The sequence below is a fragment of the Plectropomus leopardus genome, chromosome 5 (assembly GCF_026936395.1).
Source record: "Plectropomus leopardus strain MGB_pleo_1.0 chromosome 5, ASM2693639v1, whole genome shotgun sequence".
Taxonomy (NCBI): domain Eukaryota; kingdom Metazoa; phylum Chordata; class Actinopteri; order Perciformes; family Serranidae; genus Plectropomus; species Plectropomus leopardus.
The window spans coordinates 611,937-624,835 of NC_142180.1; the positions used below are offsets into that span (position 1 = coordinate 611,937).

Consider the following 12,899-nt stretch of genomic DNA (forward strand, 5'->3'; position numbering starts at 1 on the left):
ATAAAAGAGTAATCTTGAGGTGTGTCCCAAATAGCATCACTGCATGGTGCTGTAGATCACTTCTCAAATGTTTCTCTAAAGACTGCAGTGCCTTTGTGAGAGCCTTTGTGGTGCTGCAGAGAATCCGTTTATGAAAAGTCTCTATAGCCCACAGAACACTGACATGTCATGGAGCTCTCTCCCAAATAAAGTGAGGCTTTTATGGTGTTTTTTGAGTTGTTATTGTTCAGTGCAGAGCTATACAGAATCAGACTCCAAGTCTTATTTTTTCATGATTTGATTAATCATTATAAAGTGGACAATAACAAATGTCCACAATTAATAAGTGGCATTTCTTATTGCATTGGTCTGAGTAGCCTAGACATCATCATCATCATCATCATCATCATCATCATCTTCTTCTTCTTCTTCTTCCATGAACTCCTCAGTCATTTTATTCTTGTGATTATATCTCTCTTCTCATGTGACCCCCTTCAGGTCACACCGGGATAAACCAGAGCTACGCCTCCTCCACACCACCCCCAACCCCCTCCCCACCACCCACCGCTATAAGAGACAGACCCATGCAGCAGGTTGTTGAAGTCATGACGGAGAGCGGCGAGGCTCTGGACCGCGTGAGGTGAGTTCACACGTAAAGAGGCTGGAGAGGTATGACAGCTGTGGATCGGATTGGGATTGAGTTGGTGTTTTTTGCGCTGAGCCTGTATGATATGAAGCAAATTGCCTTGCTAAAAACCACTGTCTTTTTTTTTTTTTTTTTTTACAGATTTAGGCATTGCAATATAATAATGTAATTTATCAGTTTGTATATTCGTGTTAACGAGCTTGGGAAATTTGAAAGGTTTGGTTTTGTGTTGTTTTTTTTTATTTGACAGCTGTGATGAGTGGATTGTGTATTTTGACTTTAAATGGTGGCAGGATGGTGGTGCAAATGTATTCATTGTTTTTTTTTCCTCTGGACAATAATTAGCATCAGTGCTGGAGTTTAGAACTGTCTGTGTCATATTATCACACAATGTGGTGAACACGGGAGACCTGTCCCTACAGCGACAGTCTCGGAGGAGGGTGAATAATAAGCTGTTAGAATACATAGTGTGCAGTTTGCAGATTTGGAGCTGTGATAGTACAGTTTAGGGGATCCACAAGAGGAACAGATTGTAACTTTTTGTTTCAATTCTGTTCTCATGTTGATGCCATTTATACATAAGGACACTTGAAGTGTATCTATGTTTAGAATGTTTGACCACAAGCTGTATAGACTGAAGCACAAACAGCCATGATACATTTCTTTGGGAATGTGTTTCAGATGGAGGCCAACAATAATAATAAAGACTTCAAAAAAAGGAACACTTTGGTGGGTGACATATACCTTACATGATTATTTTATACTAAGTGACTTAAAGGTCATTATCTCTTCGGCCCTTTTGAGGGATGCAAGGTACAGGATTTTTTGCCAATATCCAATATGTCGATATATAACTCATTTGTCTGATAACTGATACCGATATATTCACTTTTTCCACACCTAATTTTAGTGATCATCAAGTTGCTTCTGCAGTGGAATTAACATCATATTCTGCATACTCTCATCATAATGGCCCACCAGCAGATTGAGACATGAAACACAATGCTTTTCAGTGTTTGTGATAGTCATTTATTGTGCAAAATAAGAGAAATACTTCAGTTTAGGATTGAAGTTTTCTACATGTTTACTTTGTCAATTAAAAAATATCAGTTCATGATATCAGTAGTGATCAACATGTTGGCAGATTCCAATATTTGTTTTATATCTGCTGATACTGATGACATACCGATGCTGTCTCGCACACCTAGATATGATCCTGTCTACACTGACCACATCATTTGAAGATGCAGGTTAGCTGACTACCTGCAGCTATTTCTACTTGTTGCTCACGGTAGTTCTTCTGCTATTATTACTCATGCTGCTACTATGATGAAGTACTAGTAGGGGGCCACACAGTTATTGTATGAAATCCTCAGACATGTAATAGTATAACATTGTTCCCAGTTGAATCAAAGGAACAAAGAAACCACTATAATCTAGAATAAAATCAGACTGAGGCTGAAAGACACGATTGGGATCATCTGTGTCGCAGACAGATGGGAATGCTCAGGCGTTATAAAATGTATACATGTAAACTAGTTAAATCATTATTTCTTCCCAGTTTAACTGCTGAGTTTTGCTCTTGAGTGAAAGTGTAAGAAACTAAATTGATTGTGGTTTAAACTATTAGTTTTTGTTCAAACATAACAAATCTGCCAAAAAAGCAGAACATTTCACAATTCAAAATAATGTCGATATGGAAAACAATAAAGACAAACAAATCCCAATTCTGGTCAGCAGCATGTCAAACTCTTTAGACAGACGGTTTAAAGTGTTTTAGCTGAAAATGTCAACAGAATAGATTTATAGATTTAATAAGCTTCATATCCACAGTATGTAATTTCTTAATCAAAACAAACAAAAGAGGGACTTTAATGACCTTAAGAAATGTGGGGTCATTTATTGCCGGTGAAAATCTCACTTGACTCATACAGACACATTGTTACAGATGAGTTAATGTTTGAAAGTTGTATTCACGTTACCGTTAGTCACGTCATGTCACGTCATCTCAGTGAAACAACCAGTTAGTCAGTTGTACTAACTTGCTTTACCATTAGCAGATGAGTCAGGTGCTATAAAGCTGCTGTAATTAATGTTGTGGCCAGTTGTTAGGCTAGGTGTGAGGTAAAAAATCAAACAGACTGAAAACTACGTGTGTGTTGAATGTTTTTGTAATATTGTGATGTTACTGTGTGCATTAGCTCCAGTGATTTATACTGTTAAACACTGACCAAAGCAGTTTCACATTTTTTTCTATGGCATATAGCAATTTGTGGGGTAGGTGGAGTGATTGTAATTTCACCTCTCCACTTACCATGCCCCTGATGTCAGATCTGTGTTCCTCAAATGTAATACCAGGAAGAGCCCAGGGCCAGATATGATCACTGGAAAACTTCTAAAAGTCTGCGCAGATCAACTATGTGATGTTATCAGTGATATTTTTAATTCATCTCTTACTCAGGGGAAGGTCCCATTACTGTGGAAGGAGTCCCTTGTAGTACCTGTGACCAAGTCATCACCTAAAGAGCTGAATGATTTTAGACCAGTACTCTCACTTCATTAGTTATGAAGTGTTTTGAGTGACTGATCAAGAAATTTGTGATGAAGTACAGGAGTTGCTTGATCCGAAGCACCACTCAATTTAACTTTCTGTACAAGCATCTTGAGGGTATGAAAACCCATGTTAGACTTTCATTTGCAGACTTCTCATCAGCTTTTAATACGATTCAGCCACTCATTTTATGCCACAAACTAGTGACCCTTTTCAGTCTTGATCTTGGAATGGCCAAATGGCTTACAGACTTTTTAACATGTAGGCCTCGGGTAGTCAGGGTAAATAATGTCTTATCTCGAAAGAAGTTTTCTTCTACAGGCTCACCTCAGGGGTGTGTCCTGTCCCCTTTATTGTTTATTTTATATACAAATGACTGCAGGAGTCACCACACTGACAGGCATTTCTTGAAATTTGCTGATGACACAGTTTTAGTCAGTTCACTCTAGGATGGAGAGGTTGACCATGGGCCACTTACGGCTGACTTTGTGGAGTGGTGTGACAGCTATTTCCTCAAGTTAAATGTTCAAAAAACTAAGGACATGGTCATTGACTTTAGGAAGACATCACAACCAGCTCACCCATCCATTATCAAGGGTACAACTGGGAGATTGTTGATTCCTACAAGTACTTGGGGACAGTGATTGATAAAAACTTGACACATGACCTCAATATCTCAACAATTTGCAAAAGGGCCTACAAAGGTTATACTTTCTGTGCAGACTAAAATCTTTTAATGTTGATAAGTCCTTGATGGTTTTATTCTATACATCTTTTATTGAGTCAGTTTTAACTTTTTGCTTAAATTCATTTTATGGAAACCTGTCTTTTAAAAACAAAAATCGTCTGTTCAAGATTGTGCGAAAAGCCAATAAGATAATTGACATGCAGCAGCTCTCCCTCTCAGAGATCTTTGACAGATGAGTTGTACAGAAGGCACAGTCAGTCCTGTCCAGCTCTGATCACCCACTAATGGAGGAATTCATTTCTCTCCCATCTGGACGGAGATATAAGCTACCTAGGGCACCTACAAATAGGTACAAATTTTCCTTTGTGCCACATGCAATCAATGCAGTCAACTTGCATTATCCTTAAATTGCACTGTCCCGGTGGCACGACCTATTTAAATCCTTTTTTTTAAATTATTTTAATAGATGACAGGTCTTCACCCACTTCCTCACTTCTTTTATACTCTTTGATACCTCTATTTTATTTTGTTGGGGTTGCTCTTGTCAAGTTTGGTTGTGCTGGACATTGCGATGTTGTCTTTGTGTCAATGTTTCTTTATTGTTTGTAGTTACTGTTGGTTGTGCTGTCACTGGAGACCAAATTTCCCCTGGAGGGACAATAAAACTCTTTGATCTCTGATCTAATCAGTGTTTCTCCTGCGCTGCATGGCATGTCTCAGGTGATCTGATTTTTTGGAAACAGTGTATTAACTAAGACTACACAAGACTGCTCACCCAGTAAAATCGACAGCATCAGTTGTTGTAGAGGATCTCCAACAATTATAATGTGAAAGTGAAAACAACCCTTTAAGAGCTGTGGGAATGTTTCTTGTGTTGACCGTCCCCCACCCCATCATACCCTCTAGGAGGTGCTGCTTCGCCTGTCAGTTCTGGCCTCCATCTTTCTGCTCTCAAGACAAAGCCATGACAGCATTCAAGGGTATCTGGACTCAGGAGTTCTGGCGCTGTGTGGGGGCTGAGTTCTTCGCCATGCTGCTCTTTGTCCTGCTCAGCCTTGGCTCAACCATCAGCTGGGAGGCTGCTGAGGAGACCCCCCGGCCCCCTGACCTGGTTCTCATCTCGCTCTGTTTCGGCCTGAGTATTGCCACCATGGTGCAGTGCTTCGGCCACATCAGCGGTGCTCATATCAACCCTGCGGTCACAGCAGCCATGGTGGTGACCAGGAAACTCAGTCTGGCCAAAGCTGTCTTCTACCTGTTGGCCCAGTGTGTTGGAGCCATAGTGGGGGCCGCCATTCTGTACAGCATCACCCCAGTCTCCGTCAGGGGTGGCATGGGGATCACCAAGGTTTGCCATTTTATTTATTTAAAGCAATTATAAGCAATTAATTGTTCACAGCTTAATTTACAGTAATTAAATATCATAATGCTTTACTTTCTCAAAGGTAATTTCAAGCAAAAACTTTCAATGAGTCTAGTTTTCATCACACATCAACAAAGATTACTGGATCTGATTTTGCAATTCTGAAAGTAATGTTTAGCAGAGCAAAGACTATCTGAAAGTTATGCTTTAGCCCGAGGGGCTGATAGAAATCCTACTAAGATGGTGTAATAACTGAAATGTAATAATATAATATAATATAATATAATATAATATAATATAATATAATATTATATAATATTATATAATATTATATAATATAATATAATATAATAATATGAAATATGATTGACCATTTAAATAGTTAATTAAACCTCTTAAACCATGGGAAATTTATTTCTTTTGAAACATGGAAAGAAAGCAATGAACAATATGAAAAATATTCCCAAACCTTAGCAATAAATTACTAAGAAGTACAAGAAAGAAGGTAGAAGGAAGGTAGAAGGTAGAGTTATTAGTCATTTTTTAAACAAAGTTTAAAAAGCAAAATTACATTTGTCCACGAGCCTGCTACATCTTTGGAGTTGAAGGATGAGTTGATTGAAATGCTGCTGATTTCACTCGCCGTGATGCTGGCTTTTCTCCCTCTCTTCATCCAGCACTTTCGGTTTTGTTTCAGTCCAAACTCCACACAACTTTTACCGATGTTGATAAGTGCTTCTCTATCGTAGAAAAGTTGTGCTTCAGCAGAAGGGGCCATAGAGTCGAAAAAAATAGAAAAATATAGCAAAATATAGCAAAGCATTAGCAAGGATTTGCGGAGCTACAGGCTGCTGAATCTACATGTGCTGCCGTCATTGTAACCTGAAAATTAGTTTTTTGTTTTTTTGTTTGTTTGCTTGTTTGTTTTTTTAACGAAAAAGAAAGTTTGGGGTAAGGAAAAAAAGGAAAAAAAGACCTAGGGGAAGTGCTTAAAAATATAATAATTCTACAACCTCTTTTAAAATGTCTGTCTATAATAATACTTTTTCCCTAGCTTTTTAAAATGTTCCCTAGATATTTTCCATATTTTTTTTTTAAAAATAATTCTCTAAATCCACTGATTTCTTGCAAATCTTGTAATATTTTTTACCAAAGTGCTCATTGCCTTTTTTCCTATTATGGAAAAAAAATATCTGATTTGTTCAGAGTTTAAGGTTTAAATACTGTGAAAGGTATCTGAAAGTAGCACAAGAAAAGTGATGTCGCTCCAGGTTTAACAAATAAAATGCTATACATAGAAATAACTTCTGATTGATTTTATTATTTAATTTGTACTTCTAATTTCAGTAATTACTGAACAGCATATTCATTCATTCATTCATCCGTTGTCGGTTACACCTTGTCCTCAAAAGGGTCGCAGGGGGCTGGAGTCTATCCCAGCTGTCATTGGGCAAGAGGTGGGGTATACCCTGGACAGGTCACCAGACTGAATAGCATGTATTTACTCAGAATTTGGATGCTATTTTCTTTTGATGATGACAACATCAGCTTCCACCCTAACACTAACTGTTACAGTTTCTAAGTAAACTTGTCATTTGACCTCGTTGGTCACAGAGAACACATTATGCATTCACACCCTGCTGAACCATTAACCATGGGTCTGGTTGAACTGAATGGATTGCACTGCAGTGTAATAGCAGTGTGTTCCTCATGTACTGTATTCAGATAGAGATCACATTTTAATTCAATGTGTTAGATGTGTAATAATATTTTATGATGTATTTCTATGTTGCTGTTTTGTGTCAAACACAGGTCAATATGAGCATTTCTGTGGGAAACGCACTGGTGGTGGAACTCTTCATCACCTTTCAGTTGGTCTTCACTGTGTTTGCCACCTGCGACAACAAACGCAATGACCTAAAGGGTTCGTCTGCTTTGGCGATAGGCCTGTCTGTGTGTATTGGTCACCTGTTTGCTGTAAGTACACAACACTTGCCCAGGTGTTACTCTAAATTAATCTACACAAAGTGATAAAACCCTGGAATAACAAAGGGGGCTCAGTATCAGATCTGCTCATCACAAATGGCTCAAAAACACCATATTCTTAATGGTACCATTTAGTAAATAATTTTAGAAAACTGTCACTGAAGTACCGCAAAATAGGAACTGTTCAGTACAATGCAGTCCAGTACAACAGTCCAGCATAAAGCCTAAAGTCTGTTATTTAAAAGACAAGTTCTGTTAACCCGCTGAAATCTGGAGCAACATCACTTTTCATGTGCTGCTTTCACAAGTATTTAAACCATGAACCCTGATCACATAAGTTTTATTTCTTTCAAAAACATGGGAAACAGCAATAAGCAATTTAGTAAGAAATGTTTCACAAATTGCAGCAATTAGAAGATTTAGAAAAACATTTTTTAAAAAGCTAGGAAAAAATGTCTTGAGTAAAAACTGTATTTATGATTGAATACATATGTAAAATTATGCTACAGAATTATTACTCATTTTAGGCACCTTTAAGCACATTTTCCTTTTTTTTTACTTTCTGTTTTTTCTTCTTTTTTTAGGTTTTATTGGGGTTTTTGTTTTAAACTAATTTTCAGGTAATTTTCTTGTACTGATTTCTTGCTAAGTTTTGGATCATTTCTTCTTTCGTCATTCATGGCCCTCTACCCATGTTTTTGAACAAGATCAAGGAAATTTGCTCATGTTTCAAAGGTTTAAGCAAACAGATCAATGTGTCAATTGTTAGTGGCTTCCAAAGTGACCAATATAACTGTTACAAAAGCAGTTCCAGTGTTTGTTTATTTTATCTGCCATCTGTATTTTTTGGGGTTTGCTTAAATTTAGGGAGAAAGGCTAAAAGGAGAAATTCATGTCTAATAGCAAAAGGGAAAGCAGCTGGGAAATGTAAATGTAAAGAGGATTTTTTTTAAATGCCTGAATTCAGTAATCTATTCATTTATTTATTTGTCTGTTTCGATGGCATTTTCAAATAGATTTTTAAGTTTAATGGTTTATTCACAGATTCATTAATGCATTTTTGACTGTTGTATGTTGTTCTTTAAATTGAAACATTTATTTAAGGATTATTATTTCATTTGTAAAATCTATCGGTAATTTCTCTTTACTGCCCATTAAAATACTAAGTAATTAATTATTACTTTGTGATTTAGTCTAGTAATTTTTAGATTAATAAATTGATTTTAAAACAAATGCATTAATGCCTATTTTAAAATGTACAATTAGTTATTAATGAATTAAATGCTTTACTTCCTTTCTGTGACGGATATGGTTCTCCATATATTGAACAATGTGATAACATGATTCAGATACTATTGCAGATATCTGCTGGTAGCCTTTTGCTTATATTTTTATAGCTATATCATGCATTACAATGATAATAATGATAACACAATTCAAAGGCTTCATACATCACAAACCATTGCAACAAAAAGTGTATTTCAACCATGTGCAGCATTTTTTTGTGTTTCCTGGAAACACTAACCGTTGTGTTGCAAGTCAGTGCTTTTTCTAAATGCTGGTATGTGTCATCAAATTGGTGAAGATGTTTCTTTGCTTGTGCTGCCTATTTGCATATAATCATTTGGTTTTGAGGACTTGTTGTAGGTGTCTTCTGTTTTATTGAATGTCTAAGTGTCCTGCTTCTTCCTGTTTTTTGTTATCATGTGGTTTTCATAATGCAGTTTGTGATTGTTCCCCAGATTCCATACACAGGAGCCAGTATGAATCCTGCACGAACTTTTGGCCCAGCCATGGTCACATGGTCCTGGGAAAACCACTGGGTAAATATGCCTTTATTATTTTTAATTATTAACTATAAGCATTTCTAGCTTTGCAACATTTTTTTTCATGCACAGAAATGAATCTTCTTCCATCTTCTAAGGTCTCATAAAATTTCAAGCTACTACACAACAGAAATCATAATGCTTTTGTGCAGTGACTCTGCTAATGTTTGTTATTAGATGGTAAATATCCATTCAATTTTCAATTCAGTTTCGTTTATAAAGACCGGTGGTGTAGTGACAGTTGATGAGGTGGGTGTACTACCAGATGGGTAGGCCACTAATGAGGGAGCAAGTACATTCTCTTATATTTTTTAATTACTTGTTGGCTGCTCGGTGGGTATACTGTAAATGCCCAGAAAAAGAGGTGGGTATACCCTGTATACCTGCATGTACCCCCCACAACATCACTGATAAAGCTGAATATCACAATAACATCAGAGGACACTACAGGACAGACAGACAGGAAACAGATGTTGTGTGCGCAGAACAGATCAATATCCACAACAATAATAACAGTAACAATAACAATAACAAACAAAACAATAGTAATAGAAGTATTAAAATCAGGGCTGGCAAACCATTAATTTCTTTAATTGAGATTAATCATTCATTGATCCATCCATCCATTTTCTTCCGCTTATCGGGTCGCGGGGGCAGCAGACTTCCCCTTGCCCCAGCCACTTCGTCCAGCTCTTGCCGGGGGATCCCGAGGTGTTCCCAGGCCAGCTGAGAGACATAGTCTCTCCAGCGTGTTCTGGGTCTTCCCCGTGGCCTCCTACTGGTGGATGTGCCCTGAACACCTCACCAGGGAGGTGTCCAGGAGGCATCCTAATTAGATGCCCGAGCCACCTCATCTGGCACTTCTCAACGCGGAGGAGCAGTGGCTCTAGACCGAGCTTTTCACCCTATCTCTAAGGGAGAGCCCAGCCACCCTACGGAGGAAGCTCATTTCGGCCGCTTGTACCCGCGATCTTGTTCTTTCTGTCATTACCCAAAGCTTGTGACCATAGGTGAGGGTAGGAACGAAGATCGACCGGTAAATCGAGAGCTTTGCCTTTCGGCTCAGCTCCCTCTTCACCACGACAGATCGGTGCAGAATCGGCATTACTCGATCTGCCTGTCAATCTCCCGCTCCATCCTTCCCTCACTCGTGAACAAGACCCATTACACCCCCATTACAGTTTCATTATTTTGCATTTTAAACAGTTTTGAAGTCCATATTAACAAAGTAAAGCAAGTCTTAGCAGATTGTCTCAGTTGAGAATCAAATGACAGCATTTGGTAAAGTTCACATCTACAGTTTAGTTTCATCCACAGGTCTGTTAAGATTCACACACTCCAAAATAGTGTTTTGCCGTCTGATGCAGCTGCCTGCTGACATCAGTTTGATTAGCTGCACGTGTGTTTATTTCCAGACTGTTTATGGAACCCAGGGTGCAGAAATATTCAAATACAATAGGAAAAAATAACACATTTATTTCGCATGCCAAAAGTGCATGGGACTAGCATGAAGTGGGCATGTCTGTAAAGGGTAGACTCATTGGTACCTACGGAACCCATTTTTATACCTTGAGGTCAAACATCAAGGGAAAAACATCCTAGAAATGTCCTAAAATCCTAGAGATGCCCTAAAGTCTTAGAAACGTGTATGGAGCTGCTGTGACTGTCCCCTGAATTCGTGTCATTGTGCAAAAGGTGTGCCCAAGCAAAGCATGTTGAGTATTGAGTAGTGTGTAGTAGCACACCATGTACACTCTATATACTCCATGCACATGGTGTGCTACTACACAAACTGCAGCACTGACAGTAATATATGTCAGTTGAGCGAACAGCAGCTAATTTTGAGAAATGTTCAAACATCACAAATTGGAAATACCTGGCAGTTATCAAAATGCAACTGTCAGATTTTGATCAGCAGGCTGCAGACTATTTTATAAGTACCAGGTGTACACAGTGTACCAGATTTACATGATGTACTGTATATGCATGAGAACTTTTAAATGGCAGAGGAAAATTAATTCAATTGAATTTTTATTCAATCCATAATTCATATGTTACATGTCTTCTGTGGAGATATGAGAGGAAAAACATTTTTTTCTTTACAAATTTAATGTAACACTGCCTGCCTTATTGGTCCATTAACATTGTAGTTGTTTTTTTAAACTGTAAAATCTGAGTTCAAATAATTGTACTTATTTAAAAATGATTTACATTTAATTTGATCACGATGATTCCCATTATGATAACTATGAATATACGTTTTGTCTTAAAACCTGATTTGTGCTGTAACAGGATGTTCAATGTTCTCTGGGTTTTTTCCTTGTGTTCCATGTGTGTGTGTGTGTGTGTGTGTGTGTATTAGGTGTACTGGGTGGGTCCAACCCTGGGTGGGACTCTTGCTGCAGCACTGTATGAGTACCTCTTCTGTCCAGACCTGGAGCTGAAGCGACGTTACTCTGAGGCATTCATCAAGACCCCTTTCAGTGGCACTAAACAGCGACAGGACTCGGTCACAGCCCAGGAGCCTCTCTTCACTGTTATGGATGTGGAGAGAGCTGAGAGGAAGGAAAGAGAGAGAGAAAGGGAGGTATCAGGGGATGTGTTGTCCTCTGTATGACAAGAGAGGATCCATGGAACTTATGATGATGTACAATAGGTGGCAGTATGCACCTAAAAGTTGGTATTGCAAAATACCAAAAACTACAGAAATGATAAAGGTAAGTAACCTAATGGCCACTCTTTCTGTATCGCCACTGTCAACTCAAGAAAATAACATCTTTTTCTAGTTTCTGTCACGGTGATTGATGTCAGCTGCAAACATGGAGCCTTTCTTTTTATTGTTCTTTTTTAATCATTCTGTTGATTCTAGTAACAAAAAAGAAAAAGATGGGTGATGGCGGTGTAAAAGAGCTAAGAACAATATCATAACAGTTAAACTTGATGTTCAACTTACCTGTGTGAAAATACCATGATCACACCATCATATGTCGGGAAATGTTGTCGAAGGTGATGTTTGTTTGTCTTACACTGCTACCCATGATGCAGTGCGCCACCTCTTTGTCCAGTTGGCAACTTGAGATCCATGGCTTTACTTCCAAGCTGGAAAGCTGCAAAATAAAAAATCACACTAGATTAGCGATCTGTTTCCCTCACCAGTCGTGGGAAACAGTTATGGCAGTTGATAACACAGCAAACGTTCACCATCAGCTATAGGTACTCAGTATTTAGAAAACAACATTTTGGTTCATTACCACTGTGCTGGTGTGTTGCCCCATCTCCACAATAGCTTCTATGTCTAAGAATCCAACAATGCAATGTGTTGCTTAATAATGTTGGCATCCAGTTCCTATTCTCTATAGTGCTGTCATGTACTCAAGCAACGTATGGACGCCCAATAATATAGGCAAAATTAGCTAAAATAGGCTAATGTAAACTAGACCTTGTTGCCATAGCAGTAAACATTCAGGTAATGGGCTAAAGAAACATAAACAGAGTGTGATCAAGCTGTAAGTACTGTATATGGACATGTACATCCCAATAAAGTGGTGATGTAATGAGTTCTAAAACGCGAAAGTCCGTTAGCCTTTTTGCATTTCCGGTTCCCTCGTCTTAAAAGTCCATGGGTTTTTTGAATGGGTTTTCAGTAAAAATGCCTTAGATAAGGTCTGTGGTTAACACAGGCTAAAGATATTTAGACGTTTTGTTCTGCAACATACAATACGTCCACATAAACCCAATTTTTGAACTTTTAAGGTTTTTACATGTCTTAAAAAGGTGGTTGCTAACAAGTGGCTAAATCGAACTACAGTGTTTGTCAGGGACATTAGACGTCATCACACCGTACACAGAAACTCATTCAA

General features: G+C 38.2%; 1 protein-coding gene across 1 annotated transcript; it reads left to right on the forward strand.

The window, feature by feature from the left end:
• The first annotated feature begins 584 nt into the window (after positions 1–584).
• On the forward strand, positions 585–11,656 carry LOC121937622 (aquaporin-4-like). Its single transcript, XM_042480955.2, has 5 exons — positions 585–619; positions 4,771–5,212; positions 7,040–7,204; positions 8,956–9,036; positions 11,402–11,656. The coding sequence occupies exons 1-5, from the start codon at positions 585–587 to the stop codon at positions 11,654–11,656; spliced, it is 978 nt and encodes a 325-aa protein (XP_042336889.2).
• Positions 11,657–12,899: the final 1,243 nt, after the last annotated feature.